The sequence below is a fragment of the Camelus ferus genome, chromosome 3 (assembly GCF_009834535.1).
Source record: "Camelus ferus isolate YT-003-E chromosome 3, BCGSAC_Cfer_1.0, whole genome shotgun sequence".
NCBI classification, from domain to species: domain Eukaryota; kingdom Metazoa; phylum Chordata; class Mammalia; order Artiodactyla; family Camelidae; genus Camelus; species Camelus ferus.
The window spans coordinates 105,171,199-105,193,564 of NC_045698.1; the positions used below are offsets into that span (position 1 = coordinate 105,171,199).

At 47.4% G+C, this 22,366-nt stretch overlaps 1 protein-coding gene and 1 long non-coding RNA gene across 18 annotated transcripts in view; one reads left to right on the top strand and one right to left on the bottom strand.

The window, feature by feature from the left end:
- Nucleotides 1-22,366, bottom strand: part of LOC106728585 — a 94,237-nt gene that overhangs the window by 42,574 nt on the left and 29,297 nt on the right. For 15 of the 16 annotated variants that reach the window (XR_004318811.1, XR_004318810.1, XR_004318800.1 and 12 more), the window contains exon 3: nt 4,883-5,001. This is a non-coding gene — a long non-coding RNA (uncharacterized LOC106728585). Of the gene's footprint in view, nt 1-4,877; nt 5,002-22,366 lie in introns of all 16 variants that reach the window. The other variant, XR_004318797.1, reaches the window with a different exon arrangement.
- AFAP1L1 (actin filament associated protein 1 like 1) overlaps nt 1-22,366 on the top strand; it is a 57,815-nt gene that overhangs the window by 9,833 nt on the left and 25,616 nt on the right. For both annotated transcript variants that reach the window (XM_032477063.1, XM_032477064.1), the window contains exons 2-8: nt 13,131-13,259; nt 14,320-14,403; nt 15,212-15,309; nt 15,959-16,067; nt 19,243-19,341; nt 20,022-20,233; nt 21,913-22,092. In XM_032477063.1, coding sequence (XP_032332954.1) covers nt 13,131-13,259; nt 14,320-14,403; nt 15,212-15,309; nt 15,959-16,067; nt 19,243-19,341; nt 20,022-20,233; nt 21,913-22,092 — 911 coding nt within the window. The remainder of the gene's footprint in view (nt 1-13,130; nt 13,260-14,319; nt 14,404-15,211; nt 15,310-15,958; nt 16,068-19,242; nt 19,342-20,021; nt 20,234-21,912; nt 22,093-22,366) is intronic.

Here is a 22,366-nt window from a genome sequence, read left to right on the forward strand (position 1 = left end):
CAGGCTTCGCAGGGGTTTAGTCAAGGCTTGGGAGCCCTTTTTCTAAAACCACCAGAATCAAAAGAAAAAAATAAAAATTGAATTGGGCAACATTTTAAAAAATATTTCACTGATACTAAGACATTTTTAAAATCAGAACATATCTTAAATTTGATACATTAATCTGTTCATTTTTCTGTTTTTTTTTCCAAAAAGCTGTTATTTAGTCAATAAAACATCTTTAAATCAGTGAAATCTTAGAATGGAGAAATTATGATAATTTATACTAAGGCTTTCTTTTGAAGATGGAATCAGATTTATTCATCTGTAGAATAAATGTTTATTCTTCCTGCCCATTCTTGTTGAAGGATTTACTGAGAGCAAATCCAGCTGATATGAAACCAAGGGGGATTTTTTTTTTTAGCTCCACTTGAACCAAAAAGAAAACTGATCTAGGAGTGTGCTGGGAAGCCGGGGGGACTGACAGCATTTCCTCACCTCCAGCCAGCAACCAGCTGTAGCTCTAAGGGGCTGCGGAGGGGTAGCTCAGGGTCCCTGCACCCCAAGTCTCCTACTGAGGCAGAGAAAGTGAGACTCTGTCACCAATGCCTGTTACATGGGGTCTTATCTGGTCAGTGTCCATCAAAGAGAATATATGAAGACCCAGAAGACTCAAGGGACACTTTCCAGCCAAGAACCTCAGGAACACTGGGGGAATGGTATTCTAGGCGGAGAAAAGAGAGCTGAAAGAAGAGAGGCACAGAAACTGTGCTCAGGGCACAAATTGGTCAGTGTGTTTACAGCCCAGAGAAGCAGGCAGAGGTAAAATGCAGCCTCGAGCAGGGCCTTATCCTCCAGAGCCCTGAGAGTGTGACTGGTAACTAATAATAGAGGCAGCATAACGTGAGAGCTGAGAGCGCTGGCGGCAGTGTCAGGTTGCCAGCATTTGAATCCCAGCTCTACTCCTTCCACTTAATCCTGTGTCTCAGTTTCTTCAACCAGAAAGGGAGATAATAATCTCCTGTCTACCTCTGGGGGTAATTGGATTCATGCAAGGAAAGCACTCAGCACACAGGAAGCATTCAATTAAAACAAAAAAAAAAGCTAATGCTTAAATTAGGGATTTATAAATGATCACCTTTCTTAACAAATCAGAATAGAATCCAAGTTCTCTGACGCTTTCCCTCTCGCCTCTCGCCTACCCATTCCTGGGAAGAGATGGAATTACAGAGGGAATGAGGATAAACCACAGGGAGTGCGGGGAGCACGGGAAGATCTTTTACCATCTGTGTCACAAAAGAAACTGGTGCCTAGGCCCTGGGGAGCTGCTGACTAGGTTTGAGCAGGAGGGGGTTATGCAAATGTTGCCATTTGGGGGAAATTAAAGCTCACATCAGAATAGAGAAAGAGCGGGGTATAGCTCAGTGGTAGAGTGCATGCTTAGCATGCATGAGGTCCCCAGTTCCACCATTAAATAAATAAATAAACCAAATTACCCCCGAAGTAAATTAATTAAGTTTAAAAAAAAAAAAAAAGAATAGAAAGGGAGAGATTGGAAGGAAGTGACCAGATAGGAGCCACAGCAAACACTGCAAGTGAACAGCAAACTGTATAAGATTAACTTACCTTCATGTTTAAATTAAGAACAGGGAAATGTAAAACTTCAAATTTTGTCCATTTGCAAACAGAGTTAAGTGTGTAGAATTGTTGATCTAATGCGAGAGCAAAGGAGACATTTGTCTGGGGTTCCTTAAGACTCAAGACATTCATTCCCAGGACCTTCAATCATGATTTTCTTGAGCCTACCCACCAGCCCTGAAGGCAGGAATTACCCTAGGCACCTCCCAAAGCCTGCCCAGGTGGCTGGTCTCCCTGTGTGGTGCATTCCTGGGTACCTGGCCCAGAATCTAATCCAGGGTTAGTACTGGAAGGCTTTTGCAGGCAAGGGGAAGGAAGGAAGACAGTGAAAATCCTAGACCTCCCATCCAGGCAGCAATCAGGGTGGCCATTCTGAGACTAACCTTTAGCCTCTGACCTAGAATGTCCAGACTAACCTCTGGGTGATGCTTGAATCCCCTGTAACTGCTAACAACAGCAACAACAGCAGTAGTAATAGCCAACCTTTGCAGTTTTCATACACGCTTAAAGCTCCTCATGCATTATCTCCCTTTCCGTCATCATGACATTCTGAGATGAGTGCTCTCATTATCTCCGCTTCACAAATGAGAAAGCTGATGTCACCTCTTGGGGTCGCTGGGCTGGGAGGGCAAATCCCAGGTTTGATTCTGCATGTTTCTTGCCCCAGTCACCCAGTGTCACAATTACCCACTGTACTAATGCACCCCACCTTCCTGCCAAGAGGCTGTTCCACCTGGGCTCAGCCCCTCTTGGAAAAGGCATCTGCCTCTCTTCTTAGTTCAGATTTCTGGAGAGTTCCTGTATACAGTGAACCCAATGTTGTGGTCTTGGAGCTGGCACCACTGGTCCAGGTCTGTCCTCCAGAGCCCCAGGGAACAAGTCTACTTCACCTTCCCTTTCCCCTACCCCCATGAGCCCTTCTGCTCTTGGAGACAGTTGTCATAGGCAGGACTTACAGCCCCCTCCCTAGTCTGTGGTTGTTCCTCTGAATTCTGGGCTGTTAGTTCATCCCTCTGCAGGGCACCTGCTGTGTGCTCAGTATGTGCTGGGCACTGGGCAGCTGTGGCAGATATTAAGTCAGGCTTCATCTCTACCCTCACTGTTCACACTTTAATGGAGAAGGACAGTGAACAAACTGTCTGCTCTGGAGGGTATAACAGGGTGACTTCACCTGTCCAGGAGAGCAGGACAGGCCTCCTGGAGGAAGTGGCCTCTAAACCAACTCTCAAAGAATAAGAGGGCACTACCTGGGGAGCAGAGGAAATTTTAATAACAATAGTCAATTTGGTATGTGTCAGGAACTGTTCTAAGCAGTCCGTATAACACCTCACTGGACCCTCATGACAACTCTGTAAGGTGTAGGTATTATTATTATCCCCATTATTCTGATGAAGAGACAGAGAGTGAAGTAACTTGCCCAGGGTCACACAGCTAATAGTATGCAGTAGTTGGAAAACAAGCCATGCAACGGAAACACCACAAGTAAAGAGTACTAGGGTGGGGCCTCAGATATTGAGAATAGGTAAGAAATAGTAAAAAATGATAATTTTTTTAAAACTCCATTGAACAGAATAAAGATAAATACATGCTATGTTCCTCAGGCCTCAGGCCAAGAGCCCATCCTATGAATGGTCACCAGTAGGGAATGGTCACGATGGGCTCACTGCTGGTTCCAGCAAGCTTTGCGGGTAGGGAACCTCTGTTAGAAGGCGGCAGCCAGAAGGAATTATGATGCAGCAAATATAAGTTTAGGCCCTAGAGTTAGCGTCTAAGTTTGAGTCTTGGTTCTGCTAGCTGTGTGCCTTTAGACAAATGACTGTGCCTCTCTGAGCCTCACTTGGTTCAGGTGTAAAACAGAGAGTAAAGAACAGTAACTACCTCACTAAGCCATTATGAAAATTAAATGAGGTAATCCATGCACAATGCTTAGGATCACTTAAGAGCTCAAAAATACTACCTGCTTTTGTATCAGGTATTCCAGGCCACTTCTTTTGGTAAGGAGATGGTAGGGACTACCACAAACGGAAACAGCTGCCATCTTGTGTGTGAGGGGTGAGCATGTGTGTGTCACAGTTTTCCACTTCCTCCTGGAACCATTTCCTTTGTCAGCTAAACAGGGAGGAATCTGCAGACAAAGGAACAATTCTGGGAGAGCCCAGTCCCATGGCCAAAAGTTATTTCCTCGGAAGTCAATGGCTTACCCCACCCACTCCTGTGTGGAAATGTCTTGATGAGAGAGAGCTGCAGCTTCCCTAGCCATCCAAGGCTGAGAAACAAGGTGCCTGGAACAAAAGCTCTGCTGGCGGATGACAGGACCTGGGCAGGACCTGCTCAAAAGGCCACTAAGATGCAGGGCTTCCCTGAGCTTGGCACCCTGGCCTGACTCCCAGGAAGTGAGTCACCCTGAAACATCCCCACAACCTGCTTCCCTACTGACCTGCTTCCTCCCTGACCTCTTGCCTCTCTGTCTTCCTGAAACAAGAGTACAGCAGAGAATTCTGCTACAGAGAAACATGTCCATCCCCAGTAAGAATCCCCACAGTTTACAAACCCTTCCCCAGCCATTCTCCATTTCCCCTCCCACAAACCTGCACATGAGGGTTCTAAATCCCTTCTTACAGACAGAAATGATGTTCAGAGAGGCTAAATGACTTGCCCCAGATTCCACACTAGGAAGTAGAAAGAGTTAGACTCCAAACCAGATCCTCTCCTACCAAATCTTCCACTCTTCTTTACCACCTCCCTTCCTTGGGATTCTGTGTTTCTGTTCCAGGGAGTCAAACTTACACGATTCTCTTCAGCATAAAGGATATTCAGTTTCCTGCATAAGCTGTAATTAACACACACAAAAGCCTTTCAAGGTGACCTTGCCCCCACTGCCTCCCTCACACAGGAGCTATATTTAACTCCTGGAAAGCAGTCAGCACAAGGCACTGGTTTTGCAGCTGGGTTTCTTTGCTGCTCCATTTTTATTCTTTTCCAGCCCACAGGAACCGTGGTCTTCCCTGTGCGCTCTGGGACAACAGGAAGTGTTTGTTTTAGTGATCAACAGTGCTAGACCAAATCGTACTGTCCCCTCCAACGTCCTGTCCACTGTTTGGCCTTCACTTGGACTCAGAGAGAAGTGCTTGTATATTCAGAGAAGGAAGTGAAGCATCCCAATGGCCCCAGATGGGTAGACTGCAACAACTTGGAATAGACTGTGGGCATGGGAAGGAGACATTTCTGTACCCAAGGAGTGAAAGAGCAGTTCTACACACCTCACCTGCATTGCTGGGGACCTTTCTGCGGAGTTAACCCAGGGCTTAACACAGATGGAAGCAGCATCCTGAAGGAGCACTGGGAGCAGTATTCTTCCCATTCTGCAATGTTCAGTTCCCACGCCTGTAAGAATAAAATTACAAACTTCACTAAGCTAAATTATGTAAATAATACACATAAATCTCTTAAAGCAGGATATGACATGTAATAGTAAAGGAAGAGTAATGTAAATAGCTAACATTTATTGAGTAATTACCGTGTGCCAGATACTGTTTTAGGCACATTCTCATGTGTTAGGGCCCATTCCCACTGGTGAGGCAGATATGCTCACAGGTCACCAGTGATGTACATAAGACACTGGGCAGTTACATAAGTGTCCCAAAGATGCACAGCTAGAAAATGGAGAACAAGACATGAACTCAAGTAGTTTAGGCTGCTTATATAAGTTGGTTATTATTTATTTCCCAATTTATATGTTAGGATTAAAATTCACCAACTACAAAATGCACATCACTAAACCAGTTGGCAGCCATAGTCATATGAGGGATACAAGTTTTGACGTGGCTAAGCTTCCCAATAGGGTTTGGGAAGCTTAGCCACATAAGAAATTGGGCTTCTGCTCTCTTTTGTTCCCTGGGGCTTTCTGTTATCTTTTTTTTCTTCTTTTCAAGCATCTTCTTACCATCTTGCAGCACTATAAGGACAGGCTTGGTTTTAAAATCACATTAACTAGCTATTAGACCTTATAACTCTTAAGTTTGCTTCAAGCATTCACTCATTCCACAAATACTTAAAGCAGTTACTCAGTTAGGCAGTAGCAAAAGCTGGCACTATTCCTGCCCTCAGGGAATTAAGGCTCAAATTGGGGAAACCACAGGGAATTGGTTCTAGGACCCTCACAGATACCAAAATTGCAGGTGCTCAAGCCTCTCACAGTCAGCATTTGTACGCCAAGGGCTCTGCAGCCACCAGTTTTGCATCCATGGATCCAGGGGGCCAGTGAAAAGTCTAACATTTCATTATGATAAGCACCACAGGGACAGTGATGCTATGACAGTATAAAATAGAGGGAACGTATGTGGTCGAGAAGACAGGGAAGGTTTCCCTGAGGAAGTCAAGAACGAGTTGAGAGCTGAAGGAGGGCATTACTGGTTGGCAGGAGACGGGAATTCTGACAGGCAGAGGGAACAGTATATAGCCTGGGTTAACTGGTTAAGGAATGGAATATGAAAGCAGCTTGGAGGGAGGTATGTCTGGAAGGGCCTGTGGGATTGAAGGCCACAGAAAAGGTTCCTCTTTCCTTCCCTCCCCCTACCTAAGCACTGAGGCCGCATCTGCTAGGTGTACTGCTTTTCTTTCCACTGCTATAATGCCACACCTCATTAATGTGACAGCTTGTTAAAACACAGTATGCTGAAAATCATGTCTAAAACCATGATCAAAAAATTTTTAAGTAATGTACTGGTTCTTTCGCCAGGTCAGGAGTCTTTATGAGATGGAAATGGGTTATTTTGCTGTTTGGAAATGAGAAAGGAAATTTAAGTAAACCAAAAGGAAAACTGCAGACCCTTCATAAACCACATTCTGACAATTCTTCATGTTTTCCATTTTTGAATCATGCTGGTTGCATTTTCTCTGACTTTGATAACAAAGAGTGATGAGTTATCTTTGTTCTAAAGAGGCTTGTCAAGTGGTGAGGTGGGGAAAAGAGAAATTGGTTTCCTCCTTCAGCTTTGCATTTAATGAAATTGCAACTTGCAAGCTGTTTCCAAGCATTTTTGTAAAGTCCAAAGACTAAAAGGTGCCCAGGAATGAGATCACAAGTCAAAGTGCCCACGGACTGACTTGGTAGGGGCCCAGACAGGGTTTATTATTCCTACGGTTTCCTGAAGATGAATTATTCACTTCTCTTTTGCCATGGAAATTAGACTTATTACCTTTGAGATCGCTCAGTAAATCTGACCTCCCCTGCACTAGAACCCACACTGGCTGTGATGAAAACCTTTTGCTTAAAGGTTTCACTCAGGTTGCACCAGGGGTACAGACCAGGGATACGGTCCTGGGAGCAAGTGGCAGTGCTTTTTGCCTGGGGCTTAAATATCTGCTCTCTACCATCTCATGTTGATTTCAGTTAGGTGAGGAGGGTGGAGGAGCAGAAAGAAAACTGATCTTAGTCTTAGATAAGTATTCACCAGGAACAATAAGCACAGAGTGGTCTAATCTTAGATATATATTTTAAGTAGGTTGCTAATTTTATTTGGCAAACTTTTTTGCATCCCAGAGAACAACTATCACCCCTCTTGGGTTTCTGTGCCTGTCTGGTCCACTTGGTGAAAGACTGAAGACTTATAAACAACGATCAGACCATTTCTTCCTGGTTTTCCCTCACTGGACTTCACTGTACCTCCCTAAGGCTCAACTAAACCAAAAAAAAAAAAAAAAAAAAAAAAAAAAGATCAATGAAATGTGTTCATTGTTCTAAATAAATTCTAGAAATTCTAGATGTAAAAGAGAGCCCTGTCCTGATGCCCGCCGAGAGCAGATATTACCTGGACCAGAAGTGAAGGTGGGAGAAGTTGGTGAAGGGGATAAGATCTTTCCTGACTCGGGGTGGCAGGGACAGGATTCTGGGTTGCATTAGTGCCTTTCCAACTCAAAGATACTGCCCCCTCACCCATCATGGAGGGGGTCCTTGGGAAGGGAGCACTCTGAGGAAAGGGGCTCCACTGCCTCCAACTGCCATAACCACCCAAGCTCAGTGTCAGACCCAGGGCCATGAACAGTCCATGCAGCAGGACTGGCAGAGTCCCTCAACATCCTCTTGCCCCAGTTACCCTCTCCCTTGTGCCCAGCACTGCACCTGAATCTGCTGGGAAGTCCAGTGAAGAGAATACTGCCAAGTACACTGAGCACTATATGCATCTCTTCATTTCATCTCCACAGTGACCGTGCTCAGCAGCTACTGCTTTACCCCTCCTTAGCAGATGAAGAACTGGATGCTCAGGGAAGTCAAGATACTCCCCACTGTGGAAAATGGCAGAGCTGGGAGCGGGGCCCAGACTGGGTACGCCCCGCCTGTGCTCTCAGCCAGTCTTCTATGACTCATCTAATAATCAAGCTTTGTGTAAATTTAACACTGGCTTCAATTAGTTGTATGACCATAGCTAAGTCAAATAACCTCTTAGACCTTCATTTCTGACATCTTTAAAATCAGAGGGTAGACAAGGTCAATCACTACTGTGTTTACTGAATAAATTCTCATTGGGCATCTACTATGAGACACAGATTGAAACAGGTCCTCACAGAGCTTATTTAAAAAAAAACTATAGCAAATCTGTTGCTAAATACTATCTGATCAATACTAGTTCTGGGGAATATTAGGAAATAGCAACAATAATAATATGGTCTCCTTGATGACTGCTGGCTCCAGGCAGAGCACCAAACAAAGTGCTTTGCAAGCATGACCTTACCTAGTTCTCCCAGCCTAGGAGGTTGGGATCCTATTATTCTCACTTGACAGATGAGAAAACCAAGGCCAGAGCTCTCTAATGTGCCCATCTTTGTACAGCTCAGAAGTGGCAGCGCAAGCATTCCAATTCGCATGGGTCTCGCCCCAAAGCTCTTAATCACTGTGCTCTTCTAAACAAGATTCCACTTTCCAGCTAGTTACAACCTGCTGTAGGGGCTCTCAGTCCCACCTTGACTCTCAGTTATTTCAGAAGGGGATATCTAATGATAATTTTTTAATGTGTGAGGGAGGTCTTCTCACATTTTTTATGTTCACAGACATGCCTCTAGTATGTCTTCTGGTGGAGTATTTTTCAGAGGTTGAACCTTGGAATCACTGGAGTACTTGCTAAAATGCAGATTCCTGGGTCCCAGTACAAGGCCTACTGAATCAGATTCTCCAGAAAGGAGGTCCAGGAATCTGCTTTTCCAGCAAACCCCCTGGGAGAGGGTATGACCATTTGTCGTAAGCATTATACCATTATATGCATATGATTTCTCCCCAAATTAAATTATTTGATGGGTTAAATCCCTGTGGTTTGAATTCTCTGGAGTTAAAGACGAAGAAGCCATCAAAGACACACGTATATTCATCACACCTGAAAGTGAGATTTTGGGCAGAGTCTTGGATTGTCTTTGAAGAGCTAAGGGCTGGCTGAGAGCTTTCCTGCAACCATGGTGTGTAAGTTTCTCCCTGGGATAGCATCCTGCAGTTAAGTCAGCTATATGTTTTGAGTCACTTGTTTTTCTTTTCTGTAATCTTCACAGTTAGGGCTGTAATGTTCAACATGCCCAGTGGAGAAAGACCCACCGAGCAGGATTCCAGCCCTACAATAAGGGGGTTCGCCTCTTCCCTGCCCCAGTCTGGCCTCCCTTGCTCTGAGCCCAAGTCCTCTGATGGAGGACTCAGGTACAGGGGTGCAACCTTTGAAGTCAGACGGCTTGGCCTCACCACTTACTGGCTGGGTGACCTCACTTCTCTGAGCTTCCGTCCCTCGTAGCACACAGACAGCAATACTCGTGCAGTTTGTGAGGACTAAATGAGATGATGTGCGTTAACTGCCCCGCACAATGGTAACTGCTCAGGTCAAGGAAGGGTTCTCGCCCCTTAATGCTGCAAGCTGAACTTTCCCCCAGGGTTCATGCTTTAGACCACCTGCTGCCTGCCAGTTGCTTCCAGGCTGCAGAAACAAAGCTACCAGGACTAGGCAGCTCCTCACTTCCCATGTGCTTCTCTCAGACTCACTCAGCTCCCTCCTTTGCCTGTTTGGACTTTTATGATTACAACTCAGTTGAAAGGAAAACACTTAGAAATCAAGGTCCCATGTTAGGAATCCCATCAAGGACCAGGAAAAACAAAAACAGAAAAAGTGTTATGAAGAAAGCTTGGGTACTAAAACTCATGTTTTTAAATGCAGAGAACTCACTCAGAACCTTATTTTTCTTACTGTAGAAGCAGGGGAGTTTTTAGAAGCCAGAATGTTGCCACACAGGGCACTAGCTGATAGCAGCAAGAAGAAATTCTTGGAACCTCACAGTATAAAGAAAGAGAGACAGAAAGGAAGGCGGACAGGGAGATAGGGTGGGACAGACAGATTGACTGACTTAAATACAAACAGCTTAGCAATCTGAGGTCATTTATTGAAGGACAGCAATTCTCAGAAAGGTATGTCTGGGATGGAGATGCCTTCGGGGTCCCCAGGATGCTTTCAGGTGGTCCACAAGGTCAAATCTACTTTTATACAGTACTAAGACCTTATATGCCCTCTTCACTCTCATTCCCTTATGGGCGTACAGAGGAGTTTTCCAGAGGTTATGTGACATGTGATGATGTGGTAGCTCTGAAGGTTAATGGGATGTGTGCCTGAGTATTCTTGCGTTTTAAGTTTTTCTCAGTTTTAAGCGCTAAAAAAGTCAATTAGCTAGCTATAACCCACATAAAACAAAAGTTCTTGGGGGTCCTCAATAAAAGTGTAAAAGAGTCCTGAGGCCAGAAAGTTTCAGAACCACTGGTAGGGAGGTAAACAGCCACTGCACCCTGAAGCCTTGACACTCCTGCATAGCACAGCCGCGTCATGGATGCTCAAACATGAACCATGGCTGCAGGCCACAAGAAAGCTCTCACGGTTACCCTGTGGGGCCTTCCTTGTAGCACTTACCACGGCCTCCCTGGTGAGTAATTATGAGTGTGGGGTGTGTATGTGTGTGTGAGCACGCATGTGTGTGTACGCACATGTGAATGTGAGAGAGAGAGAGAGGGTGACAGTGGAACAGTATCTTACTCATTTTCTAATTCACCCAAGTGGCCAGCCTGGCACATAGTTAGAGTAAATCAGGACACATTTTGGAATTGAGTTAACTGACTTTTGGTGTGTCTGCTGGTGCCAGAGAGGTTTGTGATTCCATTCGAAAAGATTTCTTTCAAAACAGCTAAAACTTGGCTAAAATGACTGTAAACAATTCCCTGCTTCAAAGAGAGAGCTGTACCCCCCTAGAGCCCTCACCCAATGTCATTGCAGGGGCTCTGGCCCTGGGAGCAGCAGGGCCTCCAGGCCCCTTCCACTTAGGCTCTGGGGTGAGGCCTGGAGTTTGACAACACAGTGGCTCCAGGAATCACGCAAACTTGAGATCAGCCCAGCACCTCCTCTTTCAAGTTGGGCGACCGTCCCACAGCTTCCCTCAGCCTCAGAGTCACCTCCTGGAAAATACATATCCCAGTAGGACCTACTCACATACGTGCTATGGGGATGAAATGAGACATGGCGTGGGAAGCCCCTACCTCAGGACCCTGAGGTGAGAGAGCCCATGAGGCGGTAGCTGTCAGTATGGGCCTTGAGCTCATTTCCAACACAGGGCCTTGAGCTCATTTCCAACACATATGAGGAGATGCACAGAGTCTGCAACATCACAGTTTTCCAACAAGTGCCACTCTCTGTACATAAGATTTCTATTCTTAGAAAGTTCTCTTGTGCTCATCTCTCCATCCCTCTTTCATCCAACACACACAGCACACCCACTCTGAGCAGGCCCCAGACTAGACACTAAGGAAGTGGAGATTCATGGTACAGTCCACAATTCCCAGAGCCTCACGCCTGCTGAGGGACACTCAGATCTCACAGCACAGGTCAGCATGGCAGGTACCATAGTGACAGTACTCAGAGCTGACTGGGGGTGAGATTTACTCTGTTCAAGGCAAGGCAGTTTTCACACGTGTCATAATTAATCCTCACAGCGACCCTCTGAGGTAGCTGCTGTTATTTCTCCCTTTTACAGAGGGGCAAACTGAGTCATGGGTTAAGTAACTTGCCAAAGGTCCCACAGCTAATGATGGAGCCTGAATGTGAACCCAAGAAATCTGGCTCCAGGATTGATTCTCTTATGCAAGATGTTATAGCCCCTCTTATACATCCAGACCCTGTAGCTGCAGGTCAGAGCCTCACCGTTTCCTCAGCAGGGCCCTGGTAGGGGGAAGCACATGGAGCTGAGAGTCAAGAGACTGGAGGAAGTCTTGGCTCTTCTGCTTCTCTGTGTAACTTCAAGCTAGTTATCTTCTCTGAGCCTTAGTTTCTTCATCTAAAAAATGGGTGTGATCATCAGACCAATCTCAAAATTTGGTAGGATCCTATCAAATACTGCAAAGTGATCTTGTGCCACGGTTTAAAGTATAGAGTGAGGGAATCAGATTCAGTTGAGGCTCTGCTGGCTGTGTGGCCCTGTGGAAGTTATTTAACCTCTCTGAGCCTTAGCTGCATCCTCCATATAATGGAGATAATAAAATACATGAGATGAGATTTAAATTAGACAATAAATGGGAAAAAGCTTAGCAAAGTTCACAATAATTGTTCAACACACGTTAGCTCTTATTATTATGCAAAGTTGCAAAGGAGGACAATATTACTACTGTAATGGAGCCGGTCTTCGACTCTAAGGCAAACCAAGTCCCAGGATACTGCTTTGGGACAGGGAGACATTGATGACATCATGGTCTTGGCACACTCCAGTCTTTTTAAAGAACTCTGTGCTCTAGGATCTTGCAACTCCGTGTGGTCTCAGACCCACAGCATCAGTTTCAGCTGGGAGCTTGTCAGCAGTACAGAATCTCAGGTCCCGCACCAGACCTCCTGAGTCAGAATCTGCATTTTGACAAGATCTCCTGGTAATTCCTATATACATTCAAGTTTGAGAAACATTAGTGAGCGTGGAAAGAAAGAATGGCAACAAGAGTTTGGGACCCAGGGTGGGAAGGGTTAACGTTGAGTTTGGCTCCCACCAAGCCACCGGAAACAGAAGGTTCCAGAGATTGAAGTGTATGGATTGACTGGACAGGAAGGCTTCCTTCCTGCCCTGTGTCCTGGACAGCCGGGGCTCCTGCCTGGGCCTGCACTGACCTTCGAGCTGCAGTGAGGAAGGACCTCTGGGCCTGCAAAGCAAAGGGCAGGCTGGGACAAAGAGAGGGCTAAGTGCCTCCACTGAGGATATCTGGAAGGTTCAGTCCTCAGGTTAAGACCAGATGAAGTCTGAGGCAGAGTGGGGAGGCCGGAAAAACGTCACAGTTAACTGAGCAGGGCTGTCCCAGGGGAGGCTGGTGGCCAGCACTGGGACAGCTGTGTGAGGGCCTCTGAGGTCTCCCTGTTGCCCTGGGCCCTGCCCTGTGGCCCCTGCTTCCCTGGGTCCTGGAGGGTAGGGGTAGGGCCTCGATCCTGGACACAGAGCTGTGACCATGCTCCATGGGCCTTCCTCCTCAGTGCTGGAGCAGCTGCTCCCTGAGCTCACAGGGCTGCTCAGTCTCCTGGACCACGAGTACCTCAGTGACACCACCCTGGAGAAGAAGATGGCCGTGGCCTCCATCCTGCAGAGCCTGCAGCCCCTCCCAGGTCAGCCATCTGCACTCTGCCTCAAGAACCCTCCCAGGGCCGGCTAGCAGGAGGAAGCCTAAGCCTCACAGCACGGCATGCAACTCTTCATGGTCTAGCCAGCATGCCCACCCGCTTCAGCCCTTCTGCACCACCGCCCTGGCTGCGCTCTTCGACCTCGTCCATCCCCAGCCCTCTACAAACTCACATGCACAACTCACATGCCACATACACTCACCTACACACCACATACCACCCTCACACACTCAAGATGTCCTCCCATACATAACACAGATCTCCCATACATAACACACGACACACCCCACATGCTCTCTCACATGCAGCACGCTCACATACGCATCACACACACACAACAAACACTCGAGCACACTCTGACATGTGCATACACATCACTCACTCTTACACTCGGACACACATACACACACATTCCCTCATCTCTAAGAGTTGTATACGTGCCCCCATCTCTACTCTTGCCCCTCCCTCTACTTCCCACAGCCTCTGTGCCTCACTGTATGCTCAGCAGCAAGGCCTCCTCATCTGCCCCAGGCTTTTCTCTAACCCCAAGTCAGCCACAAGATGATATGTGTAAATCAAGAGCTCTGGAAACTCTAATGAGCTGTAGTGTGTCCCACAGAGCTGGTGGGATCTGAGTGATGTAGTGGGAAGTCACCACTGGGTGACACGGAGCCTCCCTTCTCAGCAGCAAAACGGGTCAATGTCATTGGCCACCTTCACAGGGCTTTTGGAGGACGAAAGGGGCAGTAGTTTACCAACTGTCTCCCAGCTGTCCCCAAAGCATCCCTTCCACTCTGTTCTCTGTACTGGGCTCTGAGCATCCTTTCACTTGGAAAAAGAGATCCTCAGTAACAATTAAAAAGGAAAACAAAGTTTGAAAGCAGGGGAATAATTTAGAACGTGCACATGCTTTACCAACTAAGTGCTGTGTCCTGTGTGGGACAGCAGTCCGAGTGGGGGGGGGGGGATCTGGCCCTCCTCAGCATCAGCAGCAGCCCCAGGCGCCCTCTCCTCACTGCTGGGGTGCTCCCCTCCGTCCTCACAGCCAAAGAAGTCTCCTACCTGTACGTGAACACGGCGGACCTCCACTCAGGACCCAGCTTCGTGGAGTCCCTCTTTGAAGAATTTGGTAAGCAACCCTGTCCCAACCCCAGGTGGAAGTCACCCTTTCCCCCATGTGCATGTGAGCCGCCCCAGTCCCTGGAAGGAGCCCCAGATTGAGCAGGAAAATACCTGCATCTGGTCCTGGCTCTAACATTACAACATTGAGTCACTTTGGCCAAGTCCCTTTGTCTCTCTGGGCCCTGCCAGATCTGAAAATCTAGTCAAAATCTGTACGGTTATGGAAAGTCATCCCTGAGACTTGAGGAATGGTACCGATGAAAATGCAGGCCAAAGAAGGCTAGCACATAGGGCATTGTCTCGCCTGCTGCTCGCATCCATCATGGCGGCTGCCTGGTCCCTGGGATGAGCTGTCCCACCGCTCAGCAGATAATGGAGCTGTAACGGACTAGCAGAGGCACCATGGGTGTGGGAGCAGGTGAGCCAGGCTGCGTGCAGGGTGTGCGCGAGCTCTGCTGTATCCTGAGGGGAAATTGCACTGTCCAACACAGGGCACAGGGAGAAAGTTACGGGTCAGGTGAAACGATTTATGGACTGACAGATTTAGGGAAGACACTGTGCCTTCATTAACATAACACTTGAAAGTTTCCAAAGCACCATACCAAATATTAACCCATTTGATCATCTCAATGGCACTGGGAGCTAGACAAGGCAGGGATTATTGTGACCACTTTACAGATGAGAGGGATGAAGTCACTTGCTCAGGGTTACTAATGGAGGAGGCAATGTAGCCCCTGACCCCAAATTCAGTCCTCCTCTCCCTCTGCCATGCTCATCCTCCACTTTCTCTGCCTCAATGGCCTGACCCTCTGTAGACTGTGATTTGAGCGACCTTCGAGACATGCCAGAGGATGAGGGGGAGCCCTGCAAAGGAGCCAGCCCTGAGCCAGCCAAGAGTCCATCTCTGAGACAAGTGAGTTCCTACACTCTCGGGCCCTCTGTTCCTCTGGAGTGGGGAGAGAAGCTCCCCTCCAATGCGGCTGTGCAGGACCTGTTCTCTCTACTATGTGATGGTTAAGGGCAGAAACAGCATTGTGAGAATGTTTCAATGACTCATGACATGCTCACTGTGCCCATGCCAAGTAGGGATAATGTGATAAACTGACCTGTCCCTTCTGGCCCAAGGACATCCCCACCCCAACCTCTGATCACAGTTGTACAGGTGGAGTGATGGGGAAAGCTCTGGATCACAAGTTGGGTGGCCTCTGCCCTCCTCCCTCCTGCTGTGTGGCCCGGGGCAGATCACTTCCCTCCTCTGAGCCTAACATTTTCACCTACAAAAATGAAGGTTAGGATCATATCTAAGGTTCCTAGCCTTGGGGCCATGGAATTAGGACAAAGGGCTCAAATCACATCAAGCATTGTCTGTCAACTGCATAATTCACTATTATCATCACCATAAATGGTACCAATTGTTGACCACTTACTGTGTCCTTTCACACTGAGAGACTGCATCCTGCTTTCTAGGAGTTCCTGCCTCCCTCTCCCCCAGCCTCCTCCCCATCACTCTGCCTGCTCTCCTGGCTTTCTGGGTCTCACACACCTCCTTTGTCCCCCATCAGGCAGCTGACCTGCCTCCACCGCTCCCCAACAGACCTCCACCTGAGGACTACTATGAGGAGGCCCTTCCCCTGGGACCGGGCAAGTCCCCAGAGTACATCAGCTCCCACAGTAAGTTCTGGTCCCTGGGGGTCAGTGGTGAGGAGAAGGAGGCTCCTCTCCTGAAGTTCCTGTGTGTCCTGCTAGGGCTAGAGCACCAAGCCTGGCACCATCCAGCCATGCTGATCTCCTAAGGAGCTGCCTGAGCACCTGGCCTCTCCAGTGACAGCCTGGGTGGGCCAGTGGGCATGACCTGGGGGTCAGGGGCTTGGGTTCTAGTCTCAGTTCTGTGTGGCCTTGGACAATCCCTTTCCCTTCTCTGAGCCTCAGTTCCCCTACCTTTAAAATCAGGAAGGGGAGCTAGACACACACATATAAATGCACTAGGATAGAGATTCACAGACGACTACTACTGACTTGAGCACAGGGACTTAACATCACATACAAGAAATTCTAGTATAGTTTTTAGATGACCCAGCATGTACGGTGCAACTTGTATAATACGTTTGTGTGCTGCTGTCCTGTCATGCAGCAGCACAGTGGCATATTCTCCAACCACCAAAACATACGTAAGATAGGTCTGTCTGTGCTGATCAGAAATGAATCCCAAGATACATACTGGAAAAAAAAAAAATCAAACAATACTGCATACAACAAAATGATTCCATTTGTCTTTAAATAGGGTACCCACACGCACATGCAGTTAACAATTTTTCTAGGATAAGAAACTCTTAACATTATTTTCCTGTAAGGAAATGAATAGAAATCTGGGTGGAGGGAACACATTTTCCCATTCATAGTCTTTTGTACTGATTGTGCTTCTCACCATGCTGCAGTAAAATACACACAACATAAAACTGGCCTCTCCAACCATTTTAAAGTGTCCAGTCAGTGGCATTTAGTGCACTCAGTGTTGTGCAGCCATCACCATCATCTAGTTCCCAAACATTTTCAGCACTCCAGAAGGAAACCCCATAACCAATAAGCAGTCACTCCCTGTTCCCCTCTCAACCAGTCTGCTCTCTGTTTTTATGGATGTGCCTAATCTGGATATTTCACATCAACAGAATTAAATGATATGTATAGCCTTTTATGTCTGAGTGTTTGACTTAGCATAATGTTTTCGAGGTTCATCCATGTCACTGCACATATCAGTACTTCCTTCCTTTTCATGGACAAACAGCATTCCATAGTATGGATATACCACAAGTTGTTTATCCATTCGTCAGTTGATGGACATTTTGGTTGTTTCCGCCTTTGGGCTATCATGATATATTATTTTTATGATTAATAAACTAGTTCAAACAAAACTAGTGAAATGTTGGGTTTGGAACAGGGGATCAGCAGCCCTCTTTAGCCCAGATAGTCTTGGGGTCTGTGTCACTGCCAGCAGCTGATATGTGACGTGGGTAACTTAATTTATCCACTTGAGGACAGGGAAGAACCAGGGGACAAGTGCTGCTGGGCCCTGAATCCCAAGTCAAGGCCCTCAGCTGGGTGAGGCTCCTACCCCACCTCCCAGGAGCAGCAGGGATCCTGGGGCGGAAGGGAAGGGAGTGTCTCAGGAAAGGCCAAGGACCACGTCCAGGGAGAGGGTGCCAAGCCCGTCAGGAAGTATCCTTCCTCTCACACAGCGTCCAGCCTGCCAGGTGTCCAAGCACTCCCCCAATGCTCCCTCCCTCTCCCCCTTCGCATCTCTTCCTCCCCCACCCCCACCTCTTGCTTTAGCACCCTCAGTCCACATCACAGAGATGTCACCAGCATCTGAGACCTCAGAGTGAGTGCCTGCTGGGAAAGGCAGCTCTGAACCTAGCCTGGGAGATAGAACTGGGTGTCCTAGTGCTGGGAATTTGAGTGCTGCCGTCCTCAGGAAACAGATGGACGGCAGGGGCAGTGAGCCCAGAGCAGTGCTTTGAGGAACAATGTGATGTGAGAGCGAGTTGGACTGGGTGAAGGAAGGTTTCCTGGAGGAGGGGACACGCACTTATCCCCTGAGCTGGCAACCTCAGCTCTGATCCAGGCTCTATCACTAGCAAAGTGTGTGGCCTCAGTTTCTTCAACTGTAAAGTGAGTCTGGTACCTAGCTCCCTACCTTGTGGGAATCAAAGAGATAATTATAATAATATCTGGCATTTGTCTGGCACATTCTGTGTGCCAGACACTGTGCTGAGAGTCCAGATGCATTATATCCCTGATCCAAGGTGAGAACTGTTCATGTCGCTTTGTAGGTGAAGATTCTGAAATGCAGGGAAACTGTTTTCTTTCCCAGGTTACTCAGTAAATGATGGAAATAGATGTGAATTCCAATCTGATCAACCCCAAAGCACATGCCCTTAATCCAATGAACTTCAAAGTGTGCTCCAGAGACCATCTATATCAAAATAATCTTAATTGTTTTTAAAAAAAATCTGATTCCTTGGAGTTCAGTACATTTGCTATTTTTACATATGTTCAGAACTGTCCTATTAAACAGTTTTTTTTCTCAGTGCAGACTTCTCAGCCCAGCCCATACCAGTGAATCAAATCTTTGTAGATACAGTCCAGGGTTCTCCATTTTAAAAAGCCCCCTCCCCCGTAACTGTGATGCAGAATACAACGTGGGATACGTCCACTCCTGTACTGCACTGACTCCCATGAACGGGAAAGCACAAAAATTCAGCATCGGCAGCTGTTGTACTCACTATTGTATTATCATTATCTCCCCTACTCCAGTTCCTCCTTTGCAGGCGCAAAGGTTTAGAAGGAGATGAGGGGGTGACTGTATTAAGAAGCAGAAGGGCTGAGGTGGAAGATGAGGCAAAGGCAGAGCAGAAAGGGGGTCTGATCCCAGCTACTGGGACACCACTCCCTGCAGTGGGGGGACCAGAGCTGTGACCAAGACACACACCAATGCTCTGGGGTCAGAGAAAAGGGGCTGACCACTCTCTGCCTGGGAAGGTCAGAGGAAAGATCTTTGAGCTGTGTCCTGAAGGGTGAGTAGGAGCTCTCTAGCAGATGCTAAGAGGGCACAGGGAATAGCATGAACACAGGCCTGGAGGTGTGACAGTTCCTGGTGACAAGAGCACAGAGGGCAAGGGGAACTACAGCACACGAGATGCAGAGAGGAGGCCCCGCACCCTGGCCAAGAGCTGCTGAGAGCTCCACTCTCTCTTCCCTGAGGAAGGCATGGTGCCCAGGATCTTCCCAGCCCTGGCACCTGGAGTCTGCCTGTGTTTCTCCAAGTACTGTTCTTTTTCCAACCCTACAGACAGCTGCAGCCCAGCCCACTCAATCGTGGATGGCTACTACGAAGATGCAGACAGCAGCTACCCCACAACAAAGATGAACGGGGAGCTGAAGAACTCCTGTAAGTACCAGTCAGGCGTTCAGTCTGATTCTGTCCTCACGAAGAGCAGACCTCAACCTGACCTTGGCATGCTGGTGCCCACCACCCTCTCACCCTTCTGGGGTCACCATGGGGGCCCCAAAGCCCTTGTTTTCAGTGACCCTGGGGCTCAGTGGGAAGACTGCTGGCATAGGAGTCAGAAGCCCCAAACCAAGCCCTTGCCCTGATTCTTGGTGACTGACCTTAGGCTACTGGTTTATTCTCTCTGAACATCCAATTTCCTTCTGTATAAAATGGGGACTTGCTGGGTGCCACGAAAATGACCTGAGACAATGGATGCAAAGATGACGGGGAATGACAATAGCTGATATTTAATGAGCCCTCACTGAGTGCCAGACACTCAGCTAAACATTCTGCATTCACTGCTCCTCGTAATAGCCCAGTGAGGTAGGTATTATTATTATGACCATTTTACTGATGAGGGAACTGAAGCTCTGAGAGGTGAAGTCACCAAGATCACAAAGCAAGTGGTACATCTGTAAGACAGTGCCCATACGGGGGCTTATTTATTACCAAGATCGCATCTCACAACCACCACTTCATGGTCTCGGGGGGCCCCAGAGCAGGGACACCTGCAGAGGGGTAAGAAGGTGCCCCCAGGGCAACGGCACAGGGACGGGTTGTTTCCGTGGCTCCTTCAGACAATGACTCTGACGCCATGAGCAGCTCCTACGAGTCCTACGACGAGGAGGAAGAGGAAGGGAAAGGGCCGCAGCCCACACACCAGTGGCCCTCGGAGGAGGCCTCCATGCACCTGGTGAGGGACTGCAGGATATGTGCCTTCCTGCTGCGGAAAAAGCGCTTCGGGCAGTGGGCCAAGCAGCTGACCGTCATTAAGGAGGACCAGCTCCTGGTGAGTGGCCGCAGACATTTGCCTCTCGGCTTCACGTGGACTTGCATGTGCGTGCATGTGTCTGTGTGAGTGCAGGTGTGTCTGCCTCGGTTCCTCTGGGCTTGCTTTGTGCACAGAGGCTCAAAGCCCAGTACCTTTTGAGATCAGGGCACTCCCACTCGAACAGAATTAAAAAACAAAGCAAAACAAAACAAAACTTGAAGACCTGATAAACACTTTGTTTTTCCAGAGATGAATTTTTTTATCCCTTTAAAACCATGTTTATCATTTTTCATTATATAAGCAAATTGTTCCTTCAAAACTAGAAGAAAACAAAATGAAAAATTATTTTTTAAAAACTCACCTATAATCCCATTGACCTTAACCACTGTTAAGTTTTAAAGCATGTATTTCCATCCTCGTTTCCACATATCTGTCTTTTCTAAAACTTAGCCCATGCAACATTTGTTATTGTATTTTTTGCTTTTTTTCAATTTAATTCACCATCTCTCATCACTATCATTTTATAAAAGAAAATGTACCTTTAATTCCAAAATAGGATGGACATAATTTCAGGAAAAAAAATGGTATCTCTTTACCTAAAAATCTATTGACAAGCCTTTCCCAACATATATCCATTTGAAGTATGAACTTTTCTCACCCTGAAACAGTGAAAAGCTCATCTCAGGCCAGAACTAGCCAAGAATTATGACTTACTTCTTTCCACACCTTATGCCTTCCATTTTTTTCTTAACTTATTGCACTGGATAGGACCTCCAGTACGATGTAAATAGAAGTGGTGAGAGCAGGCATCCTTGTCTCAATCCAGATATTAAAGGGAAAGTTTCAGTAATTCACCATCAAGGAAGATGTTTGCTATGGGTTTTTGGTAGGTGTTCCTTATTATCACATAAAGGAAGTTGCTATCTCATCCTAGTTTGCGAAGAGTTATGTTACAAATGAGTGCAGAATTTTATCAAATATTTTTCTGCTTCAATTGAGATACGTGGTTTTTCTCTTTTCTATTACTATAATTAACTATATGGTTAGTTTTTGAATGATAACCCACTCTTGCCCTCCTAGAATAAACCCAGCTTGGTCTTGAGGCAATATGCTTTTTGTATGTCTGGATTCTATACGCTAATATATTTTTTAGGGCTTCTACCCTATGTTATGGGAGAGATTAGCCTATAATTTCCCTTTTTTGTAATGTCATTGTCAAGTTCTGGTATCAAGGTAATGTTAAGCCTCATAATAAGAGCTGGGAAGTGAGAATCATTATTGATAAACTATTGACTTCCCAAGCCCAACCATCCACCTCTGCTGGAATTCTCTCTTCCACATTCCTGCCATGTAGCCCATTAATAGCAGGGAGCTGGCTTCCTCCCAAAACAGCCGGTTTCTTCTCCGGTTCTTTAGACTAGAATGGTCTTCCTTGTATTGTGCTAAAATCTGCCTCTTCCTAAATAGGTAGTTGTGACCCTTGGGGCCCCTCAGTAGCCCTGAGATCTGAAGATTGTCCAGAGACAGCCCCCCAGGCTTCTCTTCTCTGGTGAATAGCCACAGCCCTGTCTCCGGACAGTGCCCACAGTCGGGCTGGGTGGGGGAGGTCTCTGTGGTATAGGTTGATCTTCCCTGTCTCCTCCCTCCACTCTCCACTTCAGGAGGCCCTCCCCCTAACCCCTTCTCTTCCTGTCCAGTGTTACAAAAGCTCCAAGGACCAGCAGCCGCATCTGAGGCTAGCGCTGGATGTGTGCAACGTCATCTACGTGCCCAAGGACAGCCGGCACAAGAGGCACGAGCTGCGCTTCTCCCAGGGGGCTACCGAAGTCCTGGTGCTGGCACTACAGAGCCGGGAGCAGGCCGAGGAGTGGCTGAAGGTACAGGGGGCCTGTGCCCTTCTCCCGCCTGCCCTCCGTCCCTTCCTTCCTTCCTCTCTTCCCCAGGCCCAGCCCTCAGTGGGATGGGCTCCTGTCCCTGAAAAACAGGGCTTGCTCAGGGGAGAGGGGGTCAGTGCCCTGCACACTGCAAGGGCTTTATGTGGAAATGGGCCTGAGACATCTCCAGGAGACAGACCTTGGGCTAGAGACCCATGTTCCTTCTTGTTATCTGGATCCCCTTTCTAAAATGCTCATTGTGAGTTTGTCCAACCTG